General features: G+C 41.8%; 1 protein-coding gene across 1 annotated transcript in view; it reads right to left on the bottom strand.

The window, feature by feature from the left end:
• Window positions 1-490: 490 nt before the first annotated feature.
• Window positions 491-17193, bottom strand: part of PHF21B (PHD finger protein 21B) — a gene marked incomplete at its 5' end in the record, with an annotated part of 39381 nt that continues 22678 nt past the window's right edge. The window contains 7 exons of the mRNA XM_009072148.1: window positions 491-715; window positions 3042-3145; window positions 4119-4194; window positions 4886-5044; window positions 6378-6400; window positions 10200-10254; window positions 12955-13031. Coding sequence (XP_009070396.1) covers window positions 491-715; window positions 3042-3145; window positions 4119-4194; window positions 4886-5044; window positions 6378-6400; window positions 10200-10254; window positions 12955-13031 — 719 coding nt within the window. The remainder of the gene's footprint in view (window positions 716-3041; window positions 3146-4118; window positions 4195-4885; window positions 5045-6377; window positions 6401-10199; window positions 10255-12954; window positions 13032-17193) is intronic.

Raw genomic sequence — 17193 nt, forward strand, 5'->3', positions numbered from 1 at the left:
ACTTGGTTCCTCTGAAAACAATCCATGTCAAGTCCTAAGTAGTTCAGTTCCCGGTTATCTCACCGATTCCCCTCCCACACATAGCTCTCAGCCCCAACTACTTCTCTACTAGCTCACTAACTCTTTGCATTGAAAATTTCCCCGCGGGGCAGAGCAGAAGTCCTGCCTGCCCCCCACAAAAGGCTATCCCTCTTCCTATCGGCCGTAGGTGTCCTGTTCATCCTCAGTCATAAATACATTAAGGCCAACATAACAAAACAAAATCTCATAAGCACTGAAGGTCTTGGCAAATACAAAACCGCAGCACCGCCCGCTCCGTGGGAACCTGCTGCCACAGTGACCTACAAACTGGGCTGACTGGTCTGCAAGTCTCTACGCGTATCAAAACTGAGATTGTTCCTTCTCTCCTTTGTTCCAGTTTAATCTCTCCTCTGCTCACGTGCATAAAGTTTTTCGTCCCCCCTTCCTTCGCCCTCTGGCCGCGTCTCTGTCAGTTGTTCCCCTGCGAGGGCTGCAAGGCTTTGTGCATGGCAGCAGAGGCAGGGGAGGGTTTGATCCAGGGGACCGTTAGCAGGGAGGAGGTGGTGGTGGTCGTCATGGTAACCTGAATCATCTGCTCGTTTTGTATCAGTCTAATGAGGGTTTTGAGACGTTCCAGTGATGACTGAGTCCCTTTCTGCTGGGCCAACAGGCTGGTTTTTAGCTCTAAGCATTTCTGTCAAATAAAGAGAAGGGGAGAGAGAAGGGAAGACTGAGAATACATTCAAATTGGTGTCAAACATCTCTCCAAACATCCTTTTGTGCCATGAGTGCATGTCCTGCTCAAATGAAGTATATTCTCCTTTGGGGATAGCAAAACCACAGCTTAACAAATGGAGTAATCACCAGTGCTGCATACACTGCAGCAGCTGTCTGAGGGAACAATATTCATCCCAGTCCAAACACATTTGGAGGACATTTCCGACCTCATCCTGTAGACAGCCTGGCAGAAATGCCTTGTGCACTCCACAGAGAAGACTGGCATGGGAGTGCCATAGCTGTGTTACTGGAAAGTAGCAACAGCACCAGGAAGGTCTCTCTAGCTTACCCAAACACACTGATAAACACTTGAGGGATAAACCTCACCAGGATGTGTCTTGTACATGCCACACATTTTAGGGAGTCAGTACTCTGAAGATGTGCTGATCTCTTCAAACATGATGCCAATATTTTTCTGGCAGGAAACTCTGCTCTCAGACACTACTGTTACACCAGTGCAGTCACCAGAAAACCTCTGTCCTACAGGGTGGCCAAACTGCACCCACGATCACTTGAAATGTTGCATACAAACCTGCATGAAAATGAGCATGAGAGCAGGAGCCAAACAAAGGCATCCTAAATCTCCTGCCTCTCCATGAAGAGGTAAGGAAGGAACAGTAATTTTTCTTTCCCTCCCCAACCACAGACTGTTGCAGCCAACATCCTATTCTTTCCACTACCAACAGGCCTGTGAGGGACTATGTGACAGACCCAAACCCTGAGGCTGTCTGCTAGATGGAAGGGGACAGCGGCCTCTAATATCTGAAACCTCGTGTTTTCTTTCTCCCAGTGGGCCCAGAGGTCTGGCAAAACTAGTTACTTGGCTGCAGACTGCTCCTCCTTGGCTATGGTCCAGACTGTTCAGGGTAGGGGTGAGGATTCTCCAGTCCTGGGGAACTGTGAAATGCTCACTTTCAGTCAACTTGTTTGGAAAGCAACTGTGTGGAGCTGCTCAAAGGTTGGTTTAGACAAATGAAACTTGGGTGAAGGACAATTCATGTTCTGTTTTTACCAAATAATATCATTCCACCTGTGGGGTGTATGAGAGTGTTCCCTTTAATGTAAATCTCTCTTAAAGTGTCAGAATTAATTAGCTTTGTCTTGGAACATCTTTAATTGCTTTTCTTCTTTCAACTGGATACATTTCCAATAAATATAATCACTGGCTGATACTACCATTTAAATAAGATAGTGTTGCTCACTGAAACAACTGATTCTGCTTAGGTAGAAATCTCAGTGATTTTGCCAGCCCTGACATACACCTGATAACTGATTGCTTTTCTTCTTCCAAACTCCTCATCCCACTGCACTCTCCTACCTACTTCATACACATATGTGTTTCCATTAGTGCTCATGGTGGCTATGCACACTTACAGGGAATATTCCCCACTGTGATGTCTTTTAATAAGTTATTGCTTTTCCTTCCACTCTGTTTTAAATGTGATAAATATTTTAACATGCCTCCTCTAGATAACTGCAGTGGTAAAACAAGCAGTGACCAGTTACTCCTGCAGCTGCCACTTTGATTTTTCCATGGTAGGGAAGTGTCAAATATTTATTTAGACTGCCATGCAAACTAACAGCTAGCCCTTAAGAGTGGGCCTGAGGTGAGGTCACCCCAAATCAGTTCCTTCAGCCATGAAGGATACGAATTGTGGCTCTGAATTCAGTTTACTCAGCCAGAGACTGGTCCTCATAGCACAATATGTGTGGAGACACCTCCAGCCAACATTTAGCTTTGAAATGTGTTAGAACAGAGAAAATTATTATGAATCCATTTCCAGTCACGGAGAGGTGTTACAACATTCAGTCCCTGAGACAAATGAAGATGGCTATTTCTACTTAATCTCAAGAGGTTTGAGCTTATGGACAAGCAACTGCCACTGGAGGACACACTTGTGACTAAACTTTTCACCTGGAGGATGGAAGTGCCTTGAAGTCACTGACCAGATCAGAGCTATGTATGGCACAGCAAGGAAGGCAGCCACAGCTATTTGGGGGTTTTTGTGTATGTGTGCCACAGGAATTCAAGGGATTTCTCCTCCTCAGCCTGCCAGAGTGGCTTTTTTTTGTGCATAAAGGAAATCCACATGTATTTCCTCAGAGAGAAACATATTCACACTTGAAAATTTGTAGCTTGGGAGCATAAATCATTTTCTAGCCACAAAATACCAGTTTTTCAGGCAAATATTCTTTATAAACATCTCTGCAGGAGACTCTGCATCCCCAGTCAGGTGTCCTACCTTCACTGCATTGTTGAGAAGTCGATCTTTTTCTTCTAACTGTCTATGCTCACTCTTCAGCTCACTGCTTCTCTTTAATAACTTTCGCTTCTCTTCTTCTTTGACTGCGGAACAATAAGATTAAGGATGCAGAGGTTAAGAGGAGGACATACAGCAGAACTGTGTGCTTGATGACAGAAAGCAGAAGCATGTATTTTGCACGGGGAGTTTTAGGTCTCATTGTCTTTTGTCAGCAGGTACAGCCCAAGAAATCTGGAGATTCTGCTTGCAGGTGTTTCTTCATGGAAAGGGTTGTCAGTCATTGGAAGGGGCTGCCCAGGGAGGTGGTGGAGTCACCATCCCTGGAAGTGTCCAAGAAATGATTGGATGTAGCACTTAGTGCTCTGGTCTAGTTGACAAGGTAGTGAGAGGTCACAGCTTGGACTTGATGATCTTGGAGGTCTTTTCCAAACTTTACGATTCTATGCATGTGTCTACATCAATGGCTAGCACACAGGAGGACAACCCCAAAACCAGAATGCACCCTTGATATGAATTAAAATTCATCTTTAGACCACATGTGGTCCTGGAGGTCTCCAAGAAAGAGGTGAATGGTATTTAAGAACAGGTCAGCCACCTGGATTGGCAATAGTGACCCTGGCTGAAACAATTAGAAGGTGATAGTGCTGTGGTGTCTCAGACACTGGTCTGGTATTGTGATACATGCCCAATTACATGGCTCTGCCTAGCCTGACTGTGCCTCTCTGCCTCCCAGCCTATGATTCTGCCTCAAAATCCCATTTTTGGCTGTATTCTCAGGAAGGCACTGCTTTGATGAGAGCCTCCTCCAGAGAGTCAAGTTCCTGAGAAAACAATCTCAGCTTCCTTACAGAGAGAAGACAGCAAAGGAGCAGATCGAGGGGAAGGGGAGAGAAAGAGACCTGCTGTTCCCAGCTACAGCCCCTTATGACGCTCTGCTTGTTAACACATCACACCTGGCAGCATTACAACACTACTTTAACATTACTGCTAAGGACTCAAATGGCATCGCCCACCACGAGCAGCAAAACCCTTGTCAACAGCTGTGTTAATCCCTACCTGTTTTATGAGTAACATAGGAGTGAACAATAGCCAGAGTTCCAGTCCATGGCACATTGTCATCTTTCTTTAACACCTATAAGCACAGGAAACAGTAAAAAGTTAGGACTCCACAAAGACACACATTAATGTTTGCTCCAGCCTTACAGCTCTGCAGGACCAGATCAGGTCCTTGTCTCAGAACATACCAGTGATCTCAAAGCTGAACACAAAGAACTCTAAGGCACAGAATCTATGCCCCCACTCTACACTTTAGTGTTTCAGTAATTGTTTTCTTGTTCATGCAATCAGCATTATTCACAGCAACTAGACAAATTACATTTCTGACATGACTATGACCAACAGTTGCTTGAAAGAAACATGATTTAAAGAAAAGGAAGTGTTTTTCTCACAGCTCTCAGATCCACTGGTGAACAGTGTGTCCTTCTGATACTGCCTCCCTCATCTCTAAGGTTTATATTCCTTGTCTGGCAACACTGCATGCTGGTGGCTTTATTGTAAAGAAGGGAGCCAAAGGAATTGGAGAGACATTTTAAAAGGATAATTCTTAGCAGATGCAATTACAGGCAAGCTAAGGCACTCTGTGTACATTCTAGGATGGTGAAAATACCAGAAACAAATGCTGCAAACTGCTCTAAAAGCTTCTCAGTACTTCTTTAGCTAATGTAGTCCCAGCTGCAACCATAGGTTAGAATAGTTTAGTGGTACACAAATTCCAAGTGCCTCCCATTTTCCATTCCTGGCGTGCCATGCTCCATGTAGCTTACCTTCTGTTGGCACTTTGGGCAGACCCAGACCCCCTTAGGGGCAGTTTTGAGGGGTGGGTCCAAGCAGTTGAGGTGATATGCTCTGGGACATGTGCCACAGGGCTGCAAGTTAACTCCACGCTTGCAAGCAGTGCAGTGTTCATCGTGGTGGATCTCATTCTGTAAGAGAAGAAGGATGGCTTGGATAAACTCAATCCATTGAGAACTCTTCTCTATACAGCATTCAAAGCCTCTACTGCAGCAGACAGACTCCTTCAAACACAAAATCTAATTGTCAGAGGCACCCTGGCTGCTGCTGCAGAAGACAGAAACAATTGTGTATGATAGCAACAAATACAAACAAACAAACAAAAGAGCCAGAAGCAAGTTCTATAAATTGAAACAGAAACATAAACCCCAACTAATCAAACACAGGAGGGAGTCAACTAAAATAGCCAGCTTGTAGCAGAGGAATTTTTTCACTTTTTGTTGATAATGTGTCACTCCAGCACATGTATCACCACACACAGCTCTGTTCTGAAGCATGGGTCAGAGTTAACGTGGGGATCACTTGCCCTTCAACTCCAAAGCAGAAGGAAGGAAGCAAGAAAAGAGTTCTGGGGGAAAAGCACAGTTCCATGTTTCAGGCCCATTTCCTCAAAGAGCAGCTAGGGAAACAGTCCACTGGAGCACAGCCTTGGGCTATGGACCCTCTCTTGGAGCTCCTCTGTTCTGCCTGGCACTAATTGTTCTCTGCTCACACTTGCTCTGACAACCTTTCTCCAACAAGACTGATTAGTGATTTGTCTGAAGCAATACATAAAATGAACTAAGACTCATCAACAAAGTTACAATGTCATGTAGTAAATTGCTATGCTAATCTGGTGGCAACGTTAATTACTCTTTGTATAATTAAGTGCATTTTAATAAAGGAGATTCTGATTTTTAAACTCTCATGGCTTGTGAATCATTATAAAACCCCTAAAATTTCCTACTGGTTTTCCAGGAAGGAGAATAATAATTTTATATATTTGTTAATTCCAAAAGCATATTTTCATTTTTAGGAATATTAATTATAATGTTTCCTGGTACTTTCAGTCAGGTTTATATCTTGAATTCTAACTCAGTTCTGCCAAAAAATCACTCTCCAAAATAGTACTCTTTAGAAACTACCTGCTCAAAAAGTGTTAATTTTAACCTCAATGTAAAGAGATTTAATCTTTACAAACTAGAATAGTTATTCATTTTTCTTAAAATTTTCATTAAACCCACAAATCTGGACTAGCAATTTCTCAATCAATGGATTCTACAAAGGGATTAAACTCAAGCCTTGCATATGAAAGCTCAAGAGTTCAACTCTTTGAAATTCTAGCTTAGGGGCTCAAAGATTTAGTTAAGTGGGAAAAGAGAATACTGCAATTTGATACCTTGATACAGACTACAATAATCAGAAGGAAGCACTGAGTTACACAGTGATGAGAGAGACACTATACACAAACCTTGCTACACATACCTTCCAGAATGGATCCTCATTTGCTAGCATACAAAAGAAGGGCAGAGAACAGATTAGTGGAAAATACATTGCTGCACTGACTGCTAGTTCTCAGCTACAGGAGTAATTTTAGTCAAGCTGTGACACAGGAGATCAGGACGTTGATGAAATGAACACGGTCAGGAAAGTGGAATCAGCATTTGAGATAAAAACGTGTGCATTGCAGGGATCCCGTGTCCAAAGGTCTGATGCTAAAAAGGTCACAGTGTGAGGAGCACATTCTATTTCAATTTTGCAGAAACTTTCCTGCAGAGCTCCTCTCCACATGCCAGCAGTCAAAAAGTCTTTCTGAGGGACTCGAGCCTGCCAGGTGATGAACAGTCTGGCCCCAAACCAGGAAGGCACTTAACATGGAGTATGAAATGGGTGACTGACTTACCGTTAGACACGTGGTTAAATGTTCAGCTGATTCACGGCCAAAATGGTCACTTGTGGGAGTGAGGCTGATGGTATCATCAGCTCTCTCATCAAACTACTCCCACCCAAAATGCCAGTGACCTTTTGATGAACCGAGTCTCTAGTGATTGCATTCACAGCCTCATAAGAACAAGAACCATCAGAGCTCACTGGAAAGCAGGCCAAGCCTTTCATAAAAAAAATATTTGTGGAATTCATCACACTTTAGTCCAAAAATAAAAAGCCAGAAAATGTTAACAGCTTTATGGAAACTGCACAGTGGGCTGCAATTTTTGCTGCTAATTTCATAGAATCATAGAACATCCTGATTTGGAAGGGACCCACAAGGATCATCTCATCCAAATCCTCGATAGCACAGCCCCAAGAATCACACCATGTGCCTGAGAGCATTGTCCAAACACTTCTTGAGCTCTGGCAGGTTTGGGGCTGTGACCACCTCCCCAGGGAGCTGTTCCAGTGCCCAAACACCCTCTGGGTGGAAAAGCTTTTCCTAATATCCAACCTACACCTCTCCTGACACAGCTTTGTGCCATTCCCTTGGGTCCTTGCAAGAGGTTGTCTTGCACACTGTCCCAGTGACAAACACTTGCTGGAGAGACCTTTCTTTGGATTAAGGTGGAGACAACCAAACTGATATTTCTGTCCTTCTTCAGCTCTCTCTCTGATCCTAGTGGGAATATACCTGCCCCAGTGTGATCCGTCATACACACACCAACCTGGGAGTCTCTTCCTGCTGTTACATGTTGGTTTTATACACTGATGTGTGCACACACATCAAGACAGACACAGTCAGAACTCACACACATGGGTAAGAAGAGGAACATAAGAATGAAGAAACAGCTTCACCTAAGTTAAATCAAGGGCTGTATAGCCCTGTGTCCTTTGCTAACAGCCTCCAGTGCATCCACTGATACACAGAGTGCAAGAACAGGGCAAGCACAGAGTAAATCTTTCTACACCTTCCAGACCCTGGCAGTTTATGGGCTTCCCTAACCAGGAGCTTGCATCTTCATTTTTATATTTGACAGCCTTTGGTAGATTATTTTTTTCTCCCATAAATTTCTTTACTTTTTCCAAGAATTGTAGCATACTTTGGCAATGAGTTCTATAAATAACCACAGTCTTATAAAATCTGTAGATGTCACTTCACATCCACAAATACACACAGAGAGATCAACCATGATATGACACCAACGATTACTCAGGGGATATAAATGTTATTCAGATAAACAGAGGTTTGATAATTGAAGAATCTTTCCTACAAATGATACATGTCAGGGGACGTGACCTCATTTCAGGTAAGACATTTTCAGATAAATGAATCCTGATTAATTGACATTTTGATCAAAATTTACAAGAATTGTTCTCTTCTGCATTTCCAGAAATGACAGTTGTTTCCTGGACACCATGGGGATGTTTTTTTTAGTTTGTTTATTTGTCTTTTCATCTCACTTTTACTACAAAGTTTTAAACTTTTAAAAATATGTCCATTTCCACCTTCTAGTTTCTGACAAATTAAACTGAAGACTATATTTTTAAAGCAGCACTTTATAAGAGAAGGAGCAGTCATCTCTGCACTGAAGGTGAACTACATCACTGCAGTGCCAAGCTGTCTGGGACAGCATCTGTCTCCAGTTTTGAGCTTAAACAGCTGCCAGCACAACAGTGCATGGTGCACGTAGCTGACGAAGTCCTGCAGAGGTAGGAAGTCTGTTATAAAGAAATCCAGCTTAAAATTCTCAAAATATGCAGAATCCCAGCACAGATTCTGGATTCTGGAAAACCCAAAAATACAGGACTCAAGGAGGAAGTAGCTGTTAATGAGAGAGTGCTGATTTCCAGGTGGCTCTGAGGCAGCTGCACCACTGGAGCTCTGTCACTTGCCTACTTCCTTGCAAATAAAATAGGAAACACGTGGCAGAAAGGTCATCAGAGGTAGCAAACCCTAACTTAAATGTAACCCACCCAGGGGCTTAGCAGCACAGCTTGCTCACATTGCCATTCTCCTGTTTTTTCACGTGTTTACATGGGAAAAAACAAGTGCTATGATTAAGACAAATAATAAGTTACAATTTTAATTTTGAAGATAAAACTAAGCCAGGAATAATATTCTTTCCACTGGGGCTGACACGAGCCTGGGCTCCTGCTAAGAGGCATGTCATCATAGCTGTTTACTGTGTAATAACCTCTCTTGTCCTCTGAGACCCGACGCATTAGAGGCATATGGTAAGTAGGCCAACTGTCTGCATCTGGCACGGGAAGTTTTGAAGGTAGAGGGAGGCACTGCTGCATTTCAGTCTGTGCTCCTGCAGTGCAGGAATTCAAGGCAAGGGCAAAAAGGTGACTCTTGAGTGCTAAACGTGACACTTGACAGGGATATCAAGCAAACACTGAAAAACTGTCTAAACTTCATGTCTTCATTACAGTTATCCCTGTAAATGCTCCTAACACTGAAATAATATTTTGCTCAGTAAAAGGTCTGTCTTCCCTTACCTCTAAGGCACCCTGGTTGAGAGTAAGTTATAAAGGCAAAATGGGGGTAAGGACAGAATCACATTTCTTTACTGGCTTTCTCTCTTCTGAAATGCAACTCAAGCTCCTTGCTTTCTTCCTTAAAATACTACATGGGCCATGCCTGAAGAATTAAACTGCACTTGTACTTAATGTTCTCTGTGTTTCATCTCGCACCTCCCAAATCTTTGCCTTCTCTATGTTGCACGTTTTTCCTGGAATGGGCTTCTTCCCACGAGCTAATCATCAGCATCCCCAAATGACTCCTCTGCGTTGTTTGTTCTCAAGGCTTTTACTATGAAACTGTCAGCATCTGAAGTTCTTATAAATGCAAGATTGGGAGGCATCTTCAAGGTCATCCAATCTAGACTTATGGCTCCAGTTCTTGGAATCAGAAAAACTGTATGGTTTTCTGCCCTTGTTTTTAAAGCAAAATGTATGGGAAGTTTCTAGCCCTTGAAGATGGACAGTAGTTTCTTAAAGCTGGTGAAAAGAGGCAAATGATGAGCCCAAAATAGTAATTATTTTTAAAATCCCAATTTTTCAATATGTATTTCTGGGGTTGGCAAAACTGCCTTCTTCAATCAGTTCTCTCACTGTATGGTGCTTTCAATACCAGAGATCAGATTTGCCACTGATTGCAGAGACTTTGGACCCATTTCTACAGAATTGTGACCTTTAGCCTTGTCCTTACACTGCTTTTGCAGGAAAACCATCTATTTTCTCTCCACACTAAAAAGTGCAGGGACCTTACACAAAGCAATGCCCTATGGTATCCTAGCAGTAACTCATACAAAATCCTACTAATAAATATTTAACATGTCATTAGATATATTAATTTAAAAATATGCTTACCTCTTGTGGAAAGGAACAAGGGGTTATTCAAATAATTTGATGCGAGGCGTTTCCGCTACAAGAGGAAAAAAACAACCACAGTGTCATTGCAAAGTGCTCTGGTTGTCTCTTACATTTCATAGTACACAATCTCCATGTTTACCAGCTCTCCAAAAGCCACTTAGACTGACCCCTGAGACAGTCACACAAACAGTTTTATGACTTTCTAACAAGTTCTTCATAGAGCAGTTGGATGTGCATCAGATTTTATTAAGAAGTGAGAAATAAAAACTAATCATGGGGTTGCAGGATAAATTGCACAGGTTGGTAAGAGCAGGGCAACAGCAAAAGAAACTCCAAGCCTAGCAGATAACAATGTCCATAAGGGAAAAACTGCCTGATAAATTGTTGCTATGAGCTGACATCTTTATTTTTATGTATAGAAATGGTGATGGACTTCCCACCAGCAGGAAGAACATTACTACCTTTGTGACACCTGTCTACAGTTAGTGTTTGCAAGAAATGTATGAGGGCCTAAGCAAAATATTTCCCTTTCAGAAGTGAATGTGCATGACCTCTAGGAGCTGGCAGTGATTTCAGTCTGCTGAGGTCACCAGTCTTACAAACAGAGACCACGGGGACCCTGACTGAGCTGTTTAACTCATCTAATGCAGCCCATCACCAGCTTGTCAGATGGCACGAGCTGTTGGTCAACAGCAAGCCAGGCTTCATTAACAGCCTATACAACCCCTAATTGTTTCTCTGAGCCATCCAACACTTACAACATCCAATACATACAGCAGCACTGGAAAAAGCACCATTTCCCTCCATTAGATGTTGTTAGATTCTGCTTGGAGGAAAATTAGAGGGGTTTTGCTAATAAATGATTTATTCTGCGGTGGGTAAACTCTTCTCTTATACACGGGTGCCTGCCAGTCTGTTAATGAATTTTGAATAGATGTTTCTTTCTTCAAAAAATAACCAGCCTGAAACTTAACCCTTTCCTAGGAAAAAAAGGCTACTGAGGGTGGGAAAATAGAATGGTATCTCTCGTTTTTTAAGAACAAAGCTTTGAAAAGAAAGAGCACAACATTCAAGTGAAGACATAAGACTGTGAACACATTTTTGTAATCAAGGAAGTTAGCATCACCACTACAGATGCTGAGCTCCTGCCGTTTGGAGGGGCGTTGGCAAATAAAAAGTCTAATTTATATGCAATTTCAATTTAAACAATCATGAATTAAAGATCATTCAGTAGACTAAATTAAACTGCACCAAAATGCCTGAAATGCCACAAATACCTCAACTCGCTGATTAGCAAATCAATCTGAGCAGCTAATTGATCAGAGAAAAACCATCTGCCTCCATTTTACTTGAGCAGCATTCCCCATGGTCAGTACTTAATGACAGCTCCTAATGAGGACACAGCTGATCAGCCACAGGACTCCTTCGCAGACATTTCTTTCTCCGTGCCATCTTTCACTTCAGGATATGCTTTTGAGAATAGACATAATGAGAAGTATGAACTAGGGGTGCAGCAGACCTACTTCATCTTCTCTTCCATCTCTGCTCCAAGATAATTGAGTTTCTCACAAACACCGATCAGGCTACAGCCACAAAACTCTGCTGCAAGTATTTTAATAAACTAATCAAGACAAAAAGGTCTAAGACACTACAAATTTAATGCTAGCAAGGCTAAAGTTCCTACTGTGTGTGGATGTATGAGCACCAGTATTTGCATTGAAGAGAATAGTTGAGGAGTTCTGAAGGAGCTGCTCTTGAGTATAAAAATCTCCAATACTTTCAAAAAAAGAGAACAATGAGGTGACTAAGCAGCTTGACTACACCAGTGGATTTCTTCTTAGCCTCATCTGTCTGCCAAGAAAGACAGAAATCTGAAATGCTGGCATACCAAAAACTCTGCATTACTTGTACCTAAATAAAGAAAAACCACTTTATTTAGGCTTAAAGAACTCAGAACACAGAGAAATCTTGCTTAAATGGAGAGGTGGCTGCAACTGAGTTTCATTCCAGTAGGAAATTCAAACAGTACCTCCAAACTCTGCTAAAATTTTAAAGGTGAAAGTTTAATTAGCTGAATAAATGCATATATGTCAGTTCAGAAACAAAGGAAAAAACTATTTCAGAAAAAGTTAAGCCTATTTATATGCTGCTTTTACACCAGGTTTGCAATCCAATACTAAGCAGGACCGAATTCTGATACTACTATAAATGCAACAGCAGAAGTGTAACAGACAACAGAGATTATCCGGAGCATTTCATTTTTAATTATGCATTATTATATTTATTATGCAGGCTTCTACACCCCCTGCAGAGCACACTGATTCTTAAACCAACACATCCCTTTTATGAATGTCACTAATAAAAAAAGCAAAGTTCTCCATTTATTATTTGGCACACAGGAAAAGAGAAATAGCAATGCAAGTTTGAACATAATGCAGCACTTCTGCTCTTCGGTTATGACCCAAAGGGACTGCCTGCATGGGTGAAAGAGTAATTAGGTCCCACATTAATTTAGTCCTTTTGGCCTTTATTAAAAGTAAGATGAATTCTAGTTTGAAGCAAGTGATATTGTGGTGTGAAAACCTGTTGCTTAGCTACTGAGATGAGATATTTTCTTTCTGTTCCACATCAATATCTCTTTACAAGTAACTGTGTGGTTCTGCATTCATATATATTTTTGTAATAAGAAGCACTTAAACCTTTTATTGACATGAAATAGAACTGTGGTAAAAAAAAGTGAATGATAAAGTACCTCTGTTTCCAAGAGTCCACTGTAGGCTGGATTTGCTGTGCTTCTTCTCTTTCTTTCCTGACGCTTGCTCTGGATTTCTGTAACCATGGAAAGAAACATGAATTGTGTATTTCTCATTCATCAGGGAAAAATGTAGATCTAACTTGTTAAGCAAGATGCTCTTACCCTCAACCCCTTGGGCTTTGTGTTCAGTTTCAGTTTCTAAAGTATAATTGGGTTGCATCAGCAATGATATTTGCTGCAGTTCAAGGTTTGACATTAAGAAGCGTTTCCTTGTGAGATTGAGAACACAGGCATTTTTTTATTTTTTCCTTCCTTCAAGGTGGACTTCTGCTGCCCTACAAGATTTTTCTTATGATCCTTTCAGACATATATTCAGCAAGCATCATCAGAGAGCTTTCAAAGTACTCTCAATGTCTGCTATTAACAAAAAGGAAGCATTTAAAGCAATTAAGCCTTGTAATTCATATCCTATGAAAGCACAGAGATCCTTTTACATTCAATTTACATTACTTTTCTTCTGTGGAGGTTAGAAAAAGCATGGTCAGAATCACGTGGCTAGATTCAGTTCTAACTAGGGCATGATGATTTATCCATCCAAAACCATACAACTTCATAATCCTGAGCATGCAAAATGTTGTTATGAGCTGTACAAGTATATGTGTCACTGGAAACAGCAGTGCAAAGCCAGACTTTTGGGACAGCAGCCCTGATCAGAGGATGGTGGAACACAAGAGAACTCCCTTCCACTAGGTGGTAACACCTATTCTAAATGGCAGGAGCTGAGGACTGTGTTTAGCAATCATTAGCCATGTGCATACCTCTGCAAACATACACAGAAAGAGGGAACAGCATACTTGACCGCAGAAATCTGCAGGTTTAATGCTACCATTAGCTGAGATAGGATTCCATTTACATCGTATGGAATTTCTTTTTCCAGCTCTTATGTCAGTTCAGAAATAATTACACACATGTCTTTTAGAGCCTATTATTTTGACAATGAAGAGCACACATACTTTAGCAAGGAGAGCCACCCAGCACCCATCCCATGACATGACATGAATGCTGAAGCTCTATTCCAAAATGTTTCCTATTTGAATATTGTAAGGCAAAGTTTAGACTCTGCACAGAGGTGCCAGACGTATCTTGTTAGTCTAAACGCCCCCATGATTGTGATACCTCCATTCTGTCTTGCTCTAAGTAAACCCTGGAATGAGAAGAACTGGCAGGAGCATTAGCTCTTCAGCCCAAAGGCCCAGGAGCACACCCAACAGAAAGTCAGGACACCATCTGATTTTGCAGAAGGTCTGGCAACTTTCCTCAGTGTCTGAGCTAAAGAGGACTATCTCAGAACATCCTAAGCACCAGAAAATGGCCTTCAGGATATTAAGCACAATCTCCCACCTGCAATCCAACAGTAATATACAGACCAGCTTTCAGGGTGTTTATGATACATAGGAAATGGATTCCCAACACACAGTTCTGGTTTCTAGGTGCTCTTTCCAAATGCTGATCACTTCCCACATACTACAGTAAAGGGTATCAGCATCACCAGTCATGTCTTGGACACAGTGCCCCTAGAGACAAGGCCAACACTCTGCATGGATTTTGTACTGGGCTGAGTTCTGAGATACTGATTTAAAACTTTTCATTTACAAAAGACTATTGGCTAATTCATCACTCTTGGAGTGATGGATGCATCAGAAGGAAACTAGATAGACATGAAAAAGAGCACAGCAACTACTTGCATTTGGGCTGGGTTTTCCCACTGGCACAGGAACAATGTCACCTCTCACGTTCAGAAGGTGAAGATCTCCTAGAGCAGTTCAAAAGCACAGGCAGGTCTGTATTCACAGTCTGACATGAGCTAGACACACGCTGCCATGTGACTCGGGGAGCTATACAGAATCTCACTACCAAGATACGTACGATCGGAGCTGCACCGAGATGTGAGATTAATACCATGGCTACAACCACTGCCAGCATCTTGTTAACATCTTTGGTGTTATGCAGTCTCCAAAACGGAGAATCTTGTCTGGGTGACAGTTCTGTCCCACTGCAAAAGTATGTCCTATGAAATGCTCATCTGGCTATGCTGAAATCTCCATCCTGAAGCTTTAGATTCTCTGACAGCCTCTAAAGGGAACCAGGGCTCAGCAGCAGTAGGGCAAGAGTCAGACACAGATCCAGTAGCCTGTCAGGGCCACCAGAAGAGAGATAGTTGTTCTTCATGTCAGTGTCAGTTCTTGTAAGGGGAACACTCTCAAGGCCCAAAGGTAGCAGAGATGTCACAACAGAGGAACCATCTGCCCTGGTGCTAGCAAAAAGTGGAGGAAGTGGCCTTCTGATGACTCTCCTGGTCTCAGCAGTGTGAGCTGCAGACACAGCTCTTGCAGCCAAGCTCCATAACTCATGGTACGTGGTCAGTGAATTCAGGGCTTGCAGCATCTCGGTCCCATCATGGCAGCGTAAGGAAAAAGCTGGAGTTAGGGCAGCCCAGACTTAGTCTTCCAGAAGTGGCCACAGGGGTATGAGATTGTGACTTTTCACTGGCTCAGAAAAAGAAGCAAAGAATTCAACACGGCAGAACTTTCTATGTGCATAACTGGGCCACAAAAGGACTGTGATGGATCTGCAGCTCTCTGCCCTTTTCAGTCCCAAGTTAAAGAGAGAATGTCTTTAGTACATGCTCTCACCAAGGCAACAGAAATCTGATGGAGTCTGAATCACATGTGTGGTAGATACCTGGAGCTTTGGAAGAGGCATTGCTATGGTACAGAGATAAAAGCTGGCTGGGGGGGAAAGTAATAGCAGTGGGAATAGGTGGAAATAAAGAGAGAGAGAGAGAGTAATGAACTGAGACAGCTCGAGATGTACACCACCCTGTGCAGCCATCAGGGAGGGAGAGCATGTCAGCACTGTATTTGTGGAAACTGAACCAAAAATATCCATGCACCTATGTACATCTGAGAGTGGTTCTGTCAATAATCACACCCAGAGAGAACAAAAGCATACGCTGCTGTGCTATCCCCTGTCACTTGTTACTTCTCCTAGAAGTATTGTGTACCTTTCAAAGCAGGACTTAATAAAGTAAAATTAAAGTTGTTTTAACTGGTTAAATCATAAACATTCCATTAACCTAGATGGAAATATTTCAGGATTTTTATTTTGCTATGGTAAACCAAGATGATGTGCATATTTTGAATGACCTGAACTAAAGGCCATTCTTTTAAAGTTTTGCTAAAAGGTGTTCTAATAGCCTAGAGAAAGAGATTCAGTATGTTAAAACCATGCACTGCACGACAGAATTGAGCTACCTCACTCCTTAGTTTATGCATTGAAAAAATAGAACCCAAACAGAACAAATAAAACTGTAATACATTTGAAAAAGATGAGTAAATTTGAAGATAGCTTTATGTTGGAGGTCAAACTTCAAATAGCTGCTACCTTCATCAATAAACACTCTGTATGGTCACTCTGTGAGGCCTGTAATGATGATTTAGCTTCAGGGAAAGCTGCACCTTGCAGACTGTCAGTCTGCAGAAACAGCTGTTTACTGGTAAAGGCCTCAAAAGATGCCTCACATTCAGGCTCTGCAGAATAGAGCTCTTTTCCCAGTCTAGAAATGTTCCTCTGGAGGTTAGGTGGGAAGGCTTCTTGGTGGACAGAGAAAGCCATACAGAAGTGGATCACAGCCACAAAATGAATGAATAAAATGAAGAAAAGCAGTAACACTGTGAATTAATGATACTGAATGAATAAGCTTTTAATGACCTAATCTTGATAGAGTTTAATTCCAAAAATGTGAAATTGAGAAATACATTAGAAGTATTAAAATAAACTGAACTGGGTAATGACCACTGGCTCCTGATAAATAGCAATGGATGGTAACTGTAAATATGACATAGCACTAAAATAATCACCTTTAGCATGTGAAAGCTATAAGGGCATTTGTGACAGTTGTAATCACCAATACTCATGAAGAAATACCCTTTCCATAGCAAATAGGTCTTGGTTGGAGCCTTTTATTTAATGCTAGTAGGAATATAAAAAGTGAATTTGTCTGAAAGAATTGATTCTGTGGGACGAGTGTTGTAGCAGTTTGGTTCAAAATGTGCATCTCCACACTTAGTGTAGAACAAGCACAGCAGAGCAGTACTTGGCATTGTGAACATAAGCATTAAATTCACACAAACAATTTATTAGTTCCAATAAAATCAAAGGGTAAAGAATTATTCA

This window comes from Acanthisitta chloris, unplaced genomic scaffold (genome assembly GCF_000695815.1).
Source record: "Acanthisitta chloris isolate BGI_N310 unplaced genomic scaffold, ASM69581v1 scaffold12390, whole genome shotgun sequence".
In the NCBI taxonomy this organism is placed as follows: domain Eukaryota; kingdom Metazoa; phylum Chordata; class Aves; order Passeriformes; family Acanthisittidae; genus Acanthisitta; species Acanthisitta chloris.